At 50.7% G+C, this 17,119-nt stretch overlaps 1 protein-coding gene across 1 annotated transcript in view; it reads right to left on the reverse strand.

Annotated features, from left to right (window-relative positions):
• Positions 1 to 444: 444 nt before the first annotated feature.
• Positions 445 to 17,119, reverse strand: part of PFDN1 (prefoldin subunit 1) — a 31,167-nt gene continuing 14,492 nt past the window's right edge. Inside the window, exons 3-4 of the mRNA XM_058034703.1 lie at positions 15,949 to 16,033; positions 445 to 597 (exon numbers count right to left, since the gene is read on the reverse strand). Coding sequence (XP_057890686.1) covers positions 514 to 597; positions 15,949 to 16,033 — 169 coding nt within the window. The 3' untranslated portion in view covers positions 445 to 513. The remainder of the gene's footprint in view (positions 598 to 15,948; positions 16,034 to 17,119) is intronic.

Consider the following 17,119-nt stretch of genomic DNA (forward strand, 5'->3'; position numbering starts at 1 on the left):
GGAGCAGGAATGGGGAATAGAGCGGGAATGGGGAATGGAGCGGGAATGAGGGAATGGAGCGGGAATGAGGGAATGGAGCGGGAATGAGGGAACGGAGCGGGAATGGGGAATGGAGCGGGAATGAGGGAATGGAGCGGGAATGAGGGAACGGAGCGGGAATGAAGGAATGGAGCGGGAATGAGGGAATGGAGCAGGAATGAGGGAATGGAGCGGGACACAGGGAATGACCCAGGGCAACAAGAATGACCCGGAGCAGTGGGAATGACCTGGCTCATGCCTGTGTCCGTGTCCATGCCTGTGCCAGCCCTGCCCACCACCCCTCCCCAGCAGGACCTTCCCAGTGCCCACATCCTGGGTATCCATAGGATGAGGGCACAGCAGGGATGCCCTGCAGGCCCCTCAGCCCAACTCCTCTCACCAGCCCCTTTCTCCATCACACTCCTGCAGGGAGAGCAGCCACAGGGACACGGGCTGTGTTTTATTAGGGTGGGTGGGGGTCAGCCAAGGGTGCCACTACTGTGCCCTGCGGGCCATCAGCATCTCCCGGATGTTGTCCTCTGCTTCCTTCACGCTCCGCTCCAGGTACGACTTCTTCTGCTGCAAGGCAGAAACCAGAGGTAAGTCAGGATCCCCCCAGCCCTGTCAGCACAAACCTGGGCACCAGGGCCCAAAGCCACCCAGCAGAGCTGTGGGTGCTGGCTGGGGCACCCACCACACTGCAGGGTGGGGACAGCAGTTACTCCCAGAGGCACAGGCACAGAGCAACGTCTGCACAGACTGAAGTTTGTTCCCCCCTGAAACCTCAGGGCTGCAAAAAGTGGGAGCCATGAACGTCAGCAAGGAAGGAAATCAAACCAGATCCTGTAACTCTTGAACCTATAAGCTTCCTTATGGAGACACAGCAAAAGCCTCTCCTTGGGCACAAAAGGTTCTTTTTCCCAGCTGGGCCATTTTCTAACCCTATATCCTCCTTTCTATCAGCAATTCCCTGGCATCATCACCAAGTACGTGTTTCCTTAATCATCTGTAATTAGGCTGGGCTTGGCAGGGAAGCAGCCCCAAGCCGTGCATCCCCAGATAGGAATTCAGTGTGCAGCGTTTTTCCTGCTGGTCTGGGTGCTCCTCTGTGGCTGGAAAAATCATCCCTTGGCTCTTTGGACTATTTTCTCTGGGTTTCCAAACAACAGACACAACAGTCTCCTCCAACCTTGCTGTGAGCTCAGGCTCCCCATGCTGCCCATGTAATGCCCTGCCCTGGGCCATGCCAGCTCCCACTGGGCACTGGCAGGGTTGGCATTGAATTCCAGGAGCATCCTGCCAGAGTCACCAGTGCCAGGAGCCCAGTACAGCAGTGCCCCCAAAGCCCACCCAAACCAAGGACAGGTGAAGGGCAAGAACTGCCCTGAGAGCCTCACCCTGATTTCTGTGACTTGGAATTTCATGGGACTTGGAATGCTGAAAATGCATTAGCCCGTGGAGCAGTCCTGCTGCCAGCACTGCCCCTCTGTCCCCCTGCTGTGGCACAGCTGCACACAGCTGGAATGGCCCTGCCATGAGGACATCTCCCCCAGCCCTGCTTCTAAAGGCTGAAGGGTTTGTATTCAAATCCTAAAGGCTGCTCCTGACAGCCAGGGCTGGGGTTATGGCCCAGGGCTCCTTGTCCCTCTCCCTGCTCCCAGGCACGTGGGGTCTCTTTCATTGACAGGAAATGCTTTTGAGGAAACCACAGGGAGAAGAGCAGCCACAGGTTCCCACTGCCAGTGACTCAGTGACACAGAGCAGGACTCTGTCACCGCCACGCTGTCCCCACGCTGCCACACAGACGTCGAGGGATTTCCCACAGAGGGAACTGAGTCTGAGGGCAGCAAGAGGACACAGGCCCAAAAAACCCTTGTGGCTCAAAGCTTCACCTCATTCTGCTGACCAGAGGAGAGTGGCAGCAGCAGAGCTGCCTTGTAGGGGGTCATTTTTTACTAAAGCTTTTTCTTAACACTTAAATTAGTGCATGAAATGGTCCTGCCCTCCTGCCCCTGTCTCCTGTTCCCACCGGGCAGGAGGAGACAGCTCCAGAGAGCAGCTCTCCACAGACACACTGTCCAGCAGGAGTGGGAGAGCCCAAGAGAATTTCAGACATCCCATCAGGAAGCCTTGCTGGTGCCTGTGAGAGCCCCACCTCCATGAGGACAAGGGACCCTGACACAGCAGAGGAGCACCCACACATGTACCCACACTGCCCACCCCTGCACAGTGACAGGCTCTGCCCTCCCTGTGGCAAAGGGCCTGGGTTTAAGGCCATTCCTGCACTTAGGCAGTCCCAGGGAAGGCAGGATTCGGGGAATTTTTCTTTACCTCAATCACTCTCCTTAGTCACCTAACTTCCGAGGCACAAGAATCTGGGCTGGTCCCAGCACTTTTACTCCCTCCCAGAAGCAGCGTCCAGAGTGCCATTCTGGGCTCCAGGAGCATCCTTTGAGCATCAAGGGGAGCCCTGCACGCACAGCCAGGGGCTGCAAACACCCTGAGCTGTCCTGCAGCCAGGCAGGAGCCGGGGCTGGCTCCCACTCCAGCCCACAGCCCGGATCACAGACGGGCGCCACATTTTCCTAGACACGCGGCAGAAACGAGGTGTTTGTTCCCCAGGAAGGGGAACTGCAGCCTGGGCTCTGCTTCAGTCATCACCAGAGCAGGGGCAGGAGGCTGCTGCAAACCCCTCCTCGCTGCCATTACCGGGGTCTAGACAGGAAACTCCGTGTCTCCCAGGGAGCAGCACTGAGCGAGCGGCTGACACACGCTCTGCCTACTCACCCCGAGCCCGAGACACACAGCGCAGCTCTGAAGTCAGGCTGGAGGCTGTTCCGGTCCAGCCAGACCTGCCAGGCTGGTGGGATCTGTTCCTGGACACCTCCCTGCATCCCCAACCCCACCTCCAGCTCATTTGCACTCCCAGCCCGAGTTAACCCTTTGTCCTCTGAGCCCTGCTTCGGGCCAGCCTGTGGCTGCTGTGCACCAGCTGATGCATTCCCCTGGCAAAGTGTGTTTGCTGCTCCAGGAGCTCATCCTCTGCTACCTGTGCCATGGCAAGTGCAGCCTGTGGCAATTCCCAGGGCAACGTCAAAACTGCACTGCTGGTTTTGGTCCCTTGTGAAACCAAAGGTGGCTGCTGCCCTCTGAAGCCTCTGCTTTCACTCCTACAGCTGTGGCTCCAGTGCTCACCAGTCAGGAGCCCAGGAGCACATGGCAGCATGCTGACCCTGCACCACCAGCTTTGGTGGCTGCATGACCTGTGAGCTGCTGACCCACAACTCCTACTCACCACACTACTGCCCTGAACTGCCCTCACCTTCTCCCTGCTCCTGTGGGTCCCTGGACAGGTAAGGTGGGTGCCCAAACCAGCCCCAGATGCCACTGCCTGAGCCACAGAGCTCCAGGGAAGAACAGAGAAAGGGGAGAGGCTTTGAGAAGGCAGCAGGGGGAAGTTGCCCCATGACACTGAGCTCCCAGAAAAGCCCCAGCTTCCGGCTGCCAGCAGGGCCAGGCTCCACAGGAGGCTGGGCAGTGCCCCTGGCGTGCTGCTGTCCCCCTGCAGTGTCACCAGGAGTGTGGCAATGCAGTTACAGGAAACAGCTGGTGTGTCAGCCAAGGGCTCCAACTGCAGCAAGGGGCTGGTTCCTGCTGGTTCACAGCTCCTGTCTAGAGAATTATTCTACAAAACTCTCTTGTGGGGTGGTACTGAAACTTATTTCAGAGGAACAGCCTCTGATCAACACTGGCAGGCCCTGGCAGCTCCCCTGCTGCCAGAGAAAGGCCAGTGTGTTCCCATGACCCAGGTACAGTCACTCACACAGGGAGGGATGAGCCAGGGCTGCAGGTCCTGTCAGCACTGCAGAATCCTCTCCCCCACAGAGCAAGGAAGGGGAGCTGGAGGCTGCACAGGACAGGCTGCGTGGGAATGGAGCAGATTTGCAGCTACAGGATTCCAGGTGGACAGCACGCTTCCAAAACTGACCTGATCCAGCCCAGGACATGCTCCTGCATCCTCATTTCTTCCTGCCACAGGCCACCCACCAGTTCTCATCCACTCTCTCCTCTGTGTGACACCCCCTGATCCCCTTCTGCCCCACACAGAAAGGGCTCAGCCACCTGCACTGGGACACGAGACCAGCACACAGCCACTGCCACAGCCCAGTGAGCTCTGGGCCACCTGCACGGCACTGACAGGGTGCAAACCCACAGAGGATGGTCCCAAAAGCCAGTGCAGCCAATGCCTCCCAGCCTGGTTTCCTAATTCCTTTAAGCTAATACCACTCCCAACAACAGTTCCTTCCCCAGGCAGGAAGGGCTGCAGCACTTGGGAACAAGACAAACCACAGCCCTGATGATCTGTCTCAAAACTAGCCCCAAAGGAAGTGTTCTCACCTAAATCTGCTTTCTGGAAACACAACTGCCATACTAATAGCTGTCTGGCACCAGGATGGAGGGCAAGAAGATCTCTCCTTGGGCAGCAGAGCCAATCCCACCAGCTGGGCCTGCCAGCACATCCAGGGGGCTCAGAAACTGGAGTTTGCACCTCTCCTACCCCTGAGTATAGATGTATCACCAACCTGGCCCATATTCTCCTCTGCCAGCTCTCAGGAGCTTCTTCCACCTCCAAGGCTTCCTGCAGCCTTCCTAAAAAAGGTGTGCAGGGCAAAGGGTGTGTGTGGTTCAGTGCAGCTACACAGACTAAAAACACTGGAGGTGCACCCAAAATGGGACTGAGCACTCAGGCAATGCACATCCATCTCCCATGAACCCTTCCCAGAGGAATGGCTGTCCAGCTGACAGCTCCACAGGCTGAGCTGCAGGGCCTGGCAGGGAAGGCAGCACCAGTCCCAGGAGAAGAAGGGAGGTCAGGGCACTGGTGGGATGCAATGCCCACTGCCAACACATTTCCAGACACCCATGGGGGGCTGCAGGCGATGGCTTTGGGGTTCCACCAGCCCTGTGGCAGCTGCTGTAGGAAGTGCAGACTCCTGGAAGCACCAGCTGGGCTGGCCCCAGCCTGGGGGAGTGCAGGCAGCACCACGAGCCAGCCCTGGCTGTGCATGCTCCTCACCAAGGTGTGCTGGCGTGCCCAGCTGTGCCCTGGCACGGGTGGCTGCAGCCAAACAACCTCAGAGGACTCGCCCTGGCACCACCCCGGGCAGCCCTCCCTGCCCTTCAGTCCCCTTTGGAGCAGTGCTGCTCCCTGAGCAGCTCCGTGCTGTTTGCTTTTGGCAGCAGCTGTGGAAAGACTCGATTGAACGCAAATACAATTCCAGCTCACACCCTGAAGAAGAAAAGGAGCTGTGGTTAACAGAAGTGGCCCGTGGCCTTTTGACACGGCAGGAGTCACCTCCTGCTCCAGCCTCCAGCCTCCACCTCCGCTCCCATTGCATCACAGTGCTGCTGCTGGAGAGGCCCGAGCTGCTCAGCGTGACGCACCGGACCTGGCATTCCTGGCAGATTAAAGAGCCAGCATCCACAGATTCCACAGCGAGAGAAAACTATTAATCAGCTTTTCTTGGATGGGCTTTTGATGATCAAAGCACTGTCTTCCCCCCAGCACTGTGATTCAGACTCCTCTGCCTTCAGGGAGAGCGGCTCGGCCGCTGCCAGCCCCGCGTGTGGCAGGGCCTTGGCTCCAGCCGGGGGCTCAGTGGATCAGGGGACAGCATTGTCACCCATCCCAAGAGCCCAAACACCCTGTGCTCCCAGAGAACAGACACAGCAGCCCTGCCCATCCATGCTGCCATGCCCTCCCCATCACAGGTGAGCTTCCTGTGTCAAGTCATGGTTTATCATTCAACATCGACTTTTGCTCTTCAAATTCCACTCCTCTCACGTCACCTCTGCAAATGAAAGAAAGCTTCAACCCCTGACCTGCAAACACAGATTTGCTTAAGCCCAAACAAAAATGTTTCCATGGAGATTTTAGGATCTAGTATTGGAACATGCCTATTCATTTCAGCCTGTTCTTTTTTCCCCCATTTTCATTTTTCAAAGTGTTTTTCTATGAACTTGTTTTACACCCAACTTGTGAGGACAAAACAAGCTGGCAGGTCCCTTCCCAGAGAATATCTCCCTTCCCAAGGCTCTCAGCATGCTTGGCTACCAGCCACCAGATTCTGGCATCCCACTCTCACACTCAGAAGGGTTCCATTGAGGAACACTGCAGTCCTCAGGCGTGATGCAGTGCCTCAAACAGGAGCCCTGAGACAACTCATCCTGTGACACCTCAGCAACCCTGTGGCTAGCCAAGATCTTCTGTATCCCCCAAAGTTAACCCAAACCATTTTTGGCATTGCCTGAGGGCTCTGTGGGAAAGTGATCAGCAGATCCTGAGCTGGAGTTGGGAGCACATGGTTGACTGGAGATCTTCCCTGGAGGATGGCAAACTGTGCTGCCCGTGCACTGGGGGCCAAGCTGCCCTCACTCTTGGGGCCTCCACTGCTGTTCAGGGGTTGCCAGTGCCCAAACTCCCTGTGGAGAGCAGCACTCCAAGCCCTGGCATGCACACCCCAGGGAAGGCAAACATTTTGGTCAGAGTAAGCTCATGGCAGATGATGTGCTGAAGACACGTGGTCTGTTTATGGGATTTCACTCTGAACCCCCGAACAGGGAGGAGGTGAACCTGCTGAACAGCACCCAACTGATCCTGCTGCAGGAGAAGCTGAAAGAGTGGACACCAGCAAGGGGGTGGGGTAGGTCTGCAGGCAGCCCTACGCCCTGATGGGTCCACCCAGCACTGGTCCTCACCCAGCTGAACGCTGTGGCACATGTACACACTGGGAATTACTACTCTACAGCAACCACCAAATATTTAGATACACTTCAAGACTTTCCAAGCAGTTATTGCCTCAGGAAGTTGCCCAGAGTTTACTCAAGAATGAATGACCTGGAATAGGAAGGGAACCCAGCTGGTTTCTGACGACAGCTGCTGACAGAAGCGTGATGCCATATACCAAAGAGGAGAAGTGATGATTCACACTCTGCTTTTCCTCACCTCTTCCTTCCCCAAGGTAAAGGGGACCCACAGATCTATCTGGGTTAGAGTGTAGAAGACAAAACATCAAGCACACAACTACATTTGCCAACTCAAGAGAATCCTTACTAAAGAAAAGTAATGCAAAGCCACCATCATGTCATGGTGTGCTGATCCTACTGCAGCACAACCAGCTGGGCTTCCCCCATCATAACCTCGAGGAACATACTCTGAAAAAGCTGAGCTGGAAAAACCCCATTAACTTCCATTCTTGGTGCCTTCAAGAGAAGAAGGGGCAGAGAGCCAGGCTGCCTGCCAGCCTTTCTGCCCAACCCCAGCCTCATGGCAGCAGCACTTCTCATAGATCCACTGTCTGAGCCACAGGACAGCACTTTCAGTAGAGATGGAGACAGCTGCTCTTGGTGAGTGGGAAATGATGGATCATTCCAGTGAACTCCTGCACCCTAGCCTGATGTGAACCACTACAAAAGCAAGTCGATGAGAACCTTTCAGTAGGTGGCAGCAGAAATGTATTATCAACCCAAGGGATTCCTTTAGGGACACCCCCTCTTGGCACAATTCCCCATTCAGAGCAGTTTCCAGGAGTACACTGCTCCAGGCTGGATACTGCACCCTAACCAGGCTATGACAGCAGAGTCAGGTCAAACAGAGAAAACAGAGAGCTTGGGGAGGGGAAACTCACTCAGCTCCTGAAACCCCCACGTTGTGTTTCGGCGGAAGCGTCCCTCACCAAAGCCTCTTGCAAAACGTGGTAAGTTCCCCATCCCTGTGCCTCAGTTTCTGTGGTCCTGCAGAGCTGGTGTGGCTCATCAGGATCCCTCCTGGCAGTAGGACTTTTGCAAAACCATACCACACCTTTTCAGCTCTTGCAGTCCTGGCCAAGCGAGGCCACTTGAAAAGAAAAATCATTTCCATACATTTCAAAGACAAATCAGCAACAAGAAGTCGGTGTCAACCCCCACCTAGGCAGCATCCCCCTGCTCAGTTCAGACAGCCCTGGGCTCAGAGCAGCCACATGGCCACCTCCAAGGCACGAGGGACAGAGCAGGGGTGAGCCAGCAGTGGGGACAGCAGGAAGCATGACGGTGAGGGCTGCCCTGCATACCTGGGAGCAAGGTGTGGCTTTGTACAGCTGACTCAGGGCTGGGTCAGGGCTCCAACAGGCAGCAGCATGCTTTCCAAATAATCGTTTCCTGTTCTCCCCAGGCGAGATGGAGGAGGAGATGGAAGCAGGCTGAAGGTTTATCAGGCACAGATAATCCCCCTCCCCAGAGCTGCTTGGCACAAAGGCAGCCAGGAGCCACTGCAGGGGCCTGGTGACTAAGGGAAGGACAGCAGTGCTGGGTTTGTGACTAATTATTACTCATGCAAGAAGGAATTTGGAGAGGGACCCACATTCAGCTCAGCTCGTTGCTTGGGATACTTCTGCAGCCATAAGCACAAAGGAGAGCTTTGACAATGAATCAGACCCTGCTTTAAAATGAAAGACTTATCAACCAACTTGGTGTTAAAATGATTTCAGTGGAACCATAAAGGCAGCTTAATGCTAATCAGAGGAAACAAACCATGTTTTCAGGCTCAGATGAGTAAATGTAGGTTCCTGGATGGACAAAACCCTTTAGACACAGCAGCAGAAGTGGGTTTTTATTAATGCATGGTGTGTTTCACTTTCCTCTGAATTACAAAGGAATGTGAGTGGATTGGCAGGAGTTGCTTGAAAAGTTTTCTCTGTTAGGTTGTTGGGTTTTTCTTAAACAAGAATAATCCCCCCCTCAAAAAAAACCCATAAAACAAGTTCTCAGATGTCTTTATTTTGAAAGCATGTCTATAACTAGCCTCTAAAGGACAACAACCCCCACATTAATTATCCACTTGCTTTTAAAATCTACAAATATCCACCCAAAAATAAAGGTAGGAAGAGTGAAAGCAAAGTCAACAAATTCCAGTTCTTCCTTCATAAAGCCTTTGCCCTCTCAGCTGGTTTGTGTGCTTACTTTGCAGTCTGCAGTACAGGGAAGACTAACAAAGAATTACTAATTAAACAACTGCTTGCAAAAATCCGGGAGTTTGAAAACTTGTTGCAGTGAACGATTGCTCCAAATGAGAGATCCAGCCTTGCCACTGCATACCCACACACATGTGATGATATAAATACACGTCATTGCACTCAAATCAGCATTACCCACAACCATTCTTCACAAAAATGTGGTGGGACATTAGTTTTTATAAGCCAGCCCAGGCCTAAGGTGGCAGATGACCCCTCCAGAGAGCTGGGAATCCCCTTTCCCCTTTGAAATGTGAGAATTTATTTGCCTGTGCCTATAAGATTCCAACATCATGTTTTGCAACCAGTGACTTGTGCACTATTTAACACATGACAAGGTTCTTACACAATTTTCAAAGCAGAACATACTGTTATTTGATCTTTATCTAACAAATTTAACACGGGACTAAGAGCCAGCTTTTAAACAGATCCACCTCCTTCCCTGCAGATACTGAGGAACACTTGCTGCCTTTAAAATCTGCCAGGTGCTGGCTGCACACAGCTGATTTCCATCTGTCTGCAATGAAAGGTGACAGTCACACAACAGAGAAACACCCATGAAGTTCAGCTGTAAGAATACAATCCTTTTGCCACCCTCATTTTTGAGAAACAAGACAGACCTTGAGGCTTTAAACATTAAAAAGCAAGTGAAGTGAATGATTCCTCACAGCTGTGAGGGCCTGTTCTTCATGTAACCATCAGCAGAGTCAGTTTGGGGAACAGAAAGAATTAGAGAAGCATTAGCTATGCCCCAATTCCTCCAGCATTTACCTTAAATTGTGTGGCCCCAGTCCAATGTCAGAGGGGCCTCTCCACAAAGCAGGATTTTGTGCTGGCAGCATTAGCTCTGTGTCCATTACACTCTCAACCTCCTCAGTGTTTTGTCATTTCTGAAGCCCATTTTTCTCATTGCTCAGAGTATCTTTCATTTCAAAAATCAGGAATGAGAACACAGATTCTCCTCCCTGTAAGACAGCCAGACCTATAGGGGAAAAAAATGAGCTTTGGCTACTCCCTTCTTCAAAACAAGGCTCTCATGGAGGGCAGAGCACTGGTAGCAGCCCTGCCCATGCAGGCTGTGCTCTGCTCTCCCATGGGAGTGCCTGTGGATGCTCCACAGCTGACAGGCAGGCAGCTGGACCACCCATGTCCTCAAAAAGCAAACTGAGCCTGCAGCTTTGCAGCCTGAAACACAGGAGCAACCCTCAGTGAGGGCACAGCCTCAGACATGGATGACAGCAGCCAAGAGAGCCAAGATGAAACACATTTCCCAGGAACGTCACCAAGTCCAAATGTCTGTGTCCAGAAGGACCTGCCCAGACAGCCACAGCTGCCTCTGACACCCAAAGCCATGCAAGATGCTGGGACTGGCCTGGCCTGGTCCTCACTGAACCTCATCTTCACCCGAACATCCACCATTTGTAGAGATCCCATAGCTTCCTCTTAAAATCCCCATGCAAGCCCAAATACTAATCCTACATCCTAAACTCACTTCCAAACTCCACCTGTCCCCACCTTAGGTGTCCTGCCTCCCTCTAGAGCAAGCAGAGGGACTGACCTTGCCTGTGAACACACAGGGAAATGAGGGACAACTTCAGTGACAACGTGTTTCAAACCCTGCTCCCGGTACGTGCGCTGATGCCAGCCATGGAATGAGGGAACAGCACCCTCATCCAAAGCAGAATCTGCTCCAGGCTGATGCACAGAGAGTTATTCTTGAGGCTTCCCCTCTCCAAAGCAAACAGGAGCATTCCTTATTTCCCCCTGGTTAGTTAAAAAGCCCACCACACATTCCTGGGCACTGGCCTACCCCAAGCAAACCATGTGATGAGAACTTCTGCGCCATAAAACCCTGGAAGAAACTGCTCCAACTTGGGAACAGCCTAACAATTGCTACCTTCTGGATGAGCATTTTGTGGCCTGCAAAGAGCACCACGAATCTCAAGAGACCTGTTTTCACATCGTTAAAGCCACCCACAGAATTGGCCTCCACGCTGAGGGTTTCAGTGAAGAATGAAGGGGAGTTGGAGCACGTTGGAGGCTGGGACCACACCGAGCAGGTCCATCCCAGCCATACCTGCCCCAGGCTGCAGCGCTTCTGCCCAGCCACACCTCACCTGCCAAAATCTCTGTTCCCACAGGGGCAGAAAACATTGCTGTGGCAACTGTCAGACTCATCACAGGGGGGGCACCGCCACTCTGCCTCAGGGCTGCAGCAAAGCCATTTTAAAGCTCCCAGAAAAAGCAGATTAGAGAAATGGAAGCTGCAGCACGAGCAGGACTGTGCTCAGGCAACACAGTCAGTGCTCACCTTAAGGCATTTCAGTGCAGTCACTGTGTAACTTCACCAGCTTTGCAAACATCACCTGAGGCTTTAAACATGGAGCACAGCAGTGTTTGAGAGCACAGTGTTCCTTCCTCCACCAGGAAGGAGAGCAAAGGCATTTTCTGCATAGGATAAGGAAATTGGACATGGTGTTTTATGGCTTGCATGAAGGATTTCTGAATTAGAAATCAAGCCTTTAGGTACAGCTCTCTTGATTATATTTTCTACTCCAGGCAGCCAGAGAAGAAACCAACCAACCCTTTATCTCAGCAGCAGTAAACTTTCAGTCTCCCACAGGCATGTGAAAGAATTGCCTGGGAAACAAGCACACAGCTATGCTGTGGTCAGAGTTTCAAACCAAAATCCAATTCCCCCAGAAAGCTGCAGGTTGCTGTTGCCCTTTTCCCGAAGGAGCTAAATTCAGTGGCACACAGCAGACGGAGCTGCCCAGCAGAGCCTCCCCCTTATTTGTTATTTTTAGCAATTTAGTCTGACAACGCCTGACAACTAAACAAGCTGAATATAGCAGGAGAGAAGGGGACTATCAGATATTATCAGAGAAAGCACACAGTGATAATCACTTTCTCCACCCCTAATGAAGAATCAATTTTCCATGTCTTTATAACATCATAGAGTTTGTTCTTTTTAAAATGCCACATTTAAAAACAGAATCCATCTAGGGCTACAATGGAAACGGATAACATTTCCTGAAACAAAGCATTGTTCCACCCCTCACATATCATGTTTCCTTAAAAACAAGGGAAAAAAAACATTACTTGGTTTTTCTCCTAATACTGCACAAACATTGCTGAGCTAAAAAGAGTCTGTGCTCATCCCTTTAGAATGCTTTCAAAATAGATTTAACACATACCCCTTGTACCGTGAAACACAACAAGAATTTGATAGTATCAGGACTGGAAAAATCCAATCCTGCTAAGCAGGACGTGTCCCATGCCAGTGTGTGAGGGAGCTGATGGCACCAATCTCTGGAGGTTTGGGTAAACCCCACTGGCACAGCCTGCCAGCAGGCACAGCTACTGTGCCAGCAAGCCTGGGCAGTGTGTTTGGATTCCAAAGGATTAGATACAAGTTGTGAAGCTCAGAGAGCCACACAGGTGCATATGGAGTTGGCAGGCTGAGAACATTGGGACCTGGAGTCGAGGAAACATCATAGCACCTTCCAGGACCTGAAGGGGCCTACAAGGAAGCTAGAGAGATACTCTCCAACAGGAACTGGAGTGACAGGACAAGGAACAATGGGTTCAAACTGAAAGAGAGGAAATTTAGAGGGGAAATTAGAAATTAGAAAGAAACTCTTTACTAATTGAGGATGGTGAAGCCCTGGCACAGGTAGCCCAGAAAAGCTGTGGCTACTTTATACCTGGAGAGACCTGGTCTAGTGGAAGGTGTCCCTGCCCATGGCAGAGATCTTTCTTTAAAGTCATCCAAACCTTTCAACAAAAACCATTCTATGATTATACATACATACATTTTATATATATATATATATATATATATATATATATATATATATATATATATATATATATATATACACACACATATACACTTTGATATATTAACATCCACACACAGTTTTAACAAGGAGAGTGAAGCTACCTTTGGTTTTCTTCAGGTAACTAACTGCATCATCCACACCCAGACCCCTTGGTGCTTTCAGAACACAGCTCACCAAGCATAATGTGTGTCCCAGCCAAGCTTTATTTTCCCAGCCCTTCACAAGGACAGGTATGGCTGTCCTTGCTGCAAGGAAGCCCAAACCAGCAGCATCCCATCAATTTTGTGATGCTGCCTGGAAAACCTGGAAAATTACAATGCACTGCTTTTAACAGTGGAGAAACCCATGAGAGAGAAGCAAGGGAATGACTGCAATCATGTACTGCAGTGGAGAGTGTCAGAGGGAGAAGAGAGACAAAACTCCTCACAGTTTTCAAAGTTCACTGGCAGTTGTGAATGCCAGCAAAACCAGCTCACACCTCTGAAGCAAATTAAAGACACATTTTTAGGAACAGGCAGCTGGAGATCTCCTTGCTATGCAGCTGGATGGATTTCCAGAAGAGCTCAGCAGTGATCCCAGCCCTCCTCTGCAAACAGCACCAAGGTAGAGGGGAGAGCATTTCTCAGATTCAGGAATGTATCAAAAAATACACATTTCACAGTAATGTCATCATAGCAAAGCACAATTGCCTCGAGCTCAGCTATGTGAGTAATGAGATCAGCCACACCATAGGGTACTGGGGGATTACTCTGACCAGCCTGATTCAGCTGTGCCAAGTGAGAAATGTGAGTAAGTTAACAATGTAAAATATAAACCTAAGCTTTAAAACCCTTGCAGTTTTAATAATGAATGGAGAGATGTTTAACCTTTCTTGGTTGGATATTTATTTTACAACGATGTGGTGGAAGCACAAGGTCACAAAGTTTCACATTCTTTCCTGCTTGGGTCACAACTTGTTTTCAGGACAGCAAAATCCCCTGCTCCTGTGATAAGTGCTCTCTGAGTGTGACCCAGGTATTTCCCCTGAAATCTCAGTTTCCAGCAGTTGTCAGCCTAAGTGCTTGTCCTCTTCCATGGGGAATCCCAGGCCTAAGGAAAACCCTCTTCACAAAACTGCCACAGCCAGCTGGAAGGAGATAACTTAAAAGATGGACTTGAATGTTTACTTAACACAAACTTTTGAAAGTGTTGGCATTCTGAGCCCTACTACTCATGACTGAAAAGAAAAACCAACTCATGTGGCAACCACCTTTCCACTCCAACCACCTTTTGAGACAGTCTCACTCAGTTTTGAGACTATTGCTGGAAACTTCAACTCAATGACCATAACCAGAGATTCAGCAACGAAGCAGAAAAACACATTTGTGAAGCAGTCAGTTTCTGAGGCTTGGTGTAAGAACAGCAAAGTTATAATTTGTGGGAAATTCCACCCATTCTGCTGAACTCAGTGATCGGGAAGTTCAGGAGGTAAGATAATTCCCCACCAGGAACAGGAAGAAACCCAGATGGCACAGCTGAAGGGCACAGTAGCCAAGAAGCTGACCACAGCTGGCAGCAAGGAACCCCTTGTTTATAAACAGTTTATAAACAGGCTGCCAGCCACATTCCACCTGCTCCCAAACCCAGAGGTGCTGCCATGAAGTCCTCCAGCCCCAGCTGCAGGGCTGTTTTTGCACATCCCCTGGCATCTGGGATGGCTCCAAAGGAGCAAGGATACCACTGCTTTTACCACATAACCATACAAATGTCTGTGCCTTGCCTGCACACCCCCTTAGACACACAGCCTGTCCACAGAGCACTTGTCTGGCCTGTGCAGAAAGAGTTCTCATGGGCAGAAACATAAATCCCCTTAGAGTCTGGCACAGACAACACTCCAGGCAATACAACATCTGGGGATGGGCTTGCTCCACAGCTTCTCAGGCAGGTTGAGTTTAAATAAGGGATTAAAAAAAATACAGACTCAACTTCTGCTTTAGTGTAAGTAGGAGACAACAGAGACAGAACTGCACAGGTCTGAGTGGGTTTGAACACAGACTTCCTATTCCTGCTTGTCCCTACTTATTTGGTCTCCACTTCACTTTCTCCAAAACAATAACAGATGGGAAAAGCAGCTTGGCACAAACTTGGTCTTTGCTTTCTCTGTCATTCCTCAAAGACCAAGAAACAGGGAGTTGTATTAATGATATTTGGGGAGAATTATAAAAAACCACACACTAACATCCTTGGAAAAGTACATTTTGCACTTCTTCTCAGCAGAGCTGTAAGCTGCAGACGCAGCCACGGGCAGATAGTCAGGATTCAGCAGATAGGCTGGTTGAACACTGCAGCTTGCGCAGACACTGCTTTTTGTTTCCTAGATATCCTTCTGTGCCTTGAATACTCCAACCAGATAAACACAAGAACACAGAAGTGCTCTGATCACGCTGTCAAAACATCTCCCCACAGATCTGCTCCTCAACAGCAGCCCCAAGCAGATGCTTAAGGGCAGAGAGTAAGGACAGGGCAGGCTATATGGTACTTCCTCCTCATAGTTTCCCACCCTCCAGACATTTTTAGCTCAGGGACTTCCTGAGCAGGATGCCATTTCTACATATTTGGTAATTCTCAATGGATTTCTCTTCCATGAATTTGTGCAATTGTTCTGAGCCAGTGTAACCTCTAAATACCCACAGCACTGGCGAAATTTTACATCACTTATCTGCTGCAAATAACCACACAAACATCCTTTTGCTTGTTTTAGACCTTGCTCTTACTAATCTCATTTGAATGCCTCTCTTCCAATTTTCATACCAGGGCACAGAGGCAACAATCAATCCCTACTGGTGTGTAGATCTAGGAAAGGAACCAAATGCCTTGAGTGACTTGTTACTGTGTACAATCTCTGCTACAAGTACAACAATCTCTGTTACAGAGAGGTAAGGCTCTCTGTAACAATCCTTCAGCACCAAAAGTAGCAGGTAAAAACAAGAGATGTAGCAAAGAGTATCTGTAGACCTTTAATGTTTTGCTTTCATCATCATTTGCCAAAAACTTACCTCTAACTCCTTAATTTTCTCTTCAGCTATTCTCTGTTTTTCTAAGAGCTGATTGTGAATCACTCCTTTAGGCTGAAGAATAAACCTACAAGTGAAAAAGAAGAGACAGAAAAAGGTGGGTGCTTTTTACATCAGGGTTCACCAGCCGTGCACCAAGTCAAAGAGCCACCCCTGCTAAGTGTTCATCCTCATTCCCATGTTCTGCACAGAGACAGGAGAAATTGCTCTGACAGCCCCTGGCCCCAAAGGCTCACCAGCCTCACCCATGCTCTGGGAGGATGAACATGGACACACAGAGATCTCCCCCTATCATTCAGTGTCCTTGAATGATCTGGAAGTGATTCTGGCACACAGCCAGCAAGGGGAGTCTGTCAGCACCTTCCCTTCACAGGGATTTAAATCAACGGATGGCACAGAGTCAAGGAAGACTCTTGACAGGCAAGAGCTGTTTATTAAGGGTTTAGTGCTCACAAGGTAAACAAACCCACACAATAAAACCAAAGCCTTCCTCAGGGAAAGGCTGAGGGAGTTGGGGTTCTACAACCTGGAGAAGAGCAGGCTCCAGGGGGACCTTACTGCAGCTTTTCAATGTAGAAAAGGGGCTGACATGAAAGACAGAGAGAGGCTTTTTAGCAGGGTCTGTCATGCCAGGCAATGGTTTTAAACTGCAACAGGCCAGGTTAGATTGGACATTGAGGAGAAATGTTTCAGACTGAGGATGGTGAGGTGCTGGCACAGGCTGCCCAGAGAAGCTGTGGCTGCCCCATCCCTGGAAGTGTCCAAGGTCAGGTTGGACCCAGCTTGGAGCAACCTTGGACAGTGGAAGGGCAGGCAGGAGGTGGGACTGGATGGTCTGTGAAGAACCTTTCCAACCCACCCTGCTGTGATTTGACAAAGCAGAGACAGTGCTCCCAGCAGACCCCACTTCTCAAGCCTTGACTTTAACCCAACCCCTCACTGGTCTCCAAATTTCTACACTTTCCCCAACCAAAGGGTTTTTCTGTGAGGTGGGAAGTGGCTGCTTTTAACTGAAGTTGTGGCCACTGGTTTCCACTTGTTCTGGTTTCAATTGCCAAAGGGATTTGAAAGATGCATCCATAACATCTGAGTCCTGCCTGCCAACAAGGAGAAAGGTGCCTCAGAGAAGCCTCTGAAGGAGCACCAAACATTC

The sequence above is a fragment of the Melospiza georgiana genome, chromosome 15 (assembly GCF_028018845.1).
Source record: "Melospiza georgiana isolate bMelGeo1 chromosome 15, bMelGeo1.pri, whole genome shotgun sequence".
Lineage (NCBI taxonomy): Eukaryota > Metazoa > Chordata > Aves > Passeriformes > Passerellidae > Melospiza > Melospiza georgiana.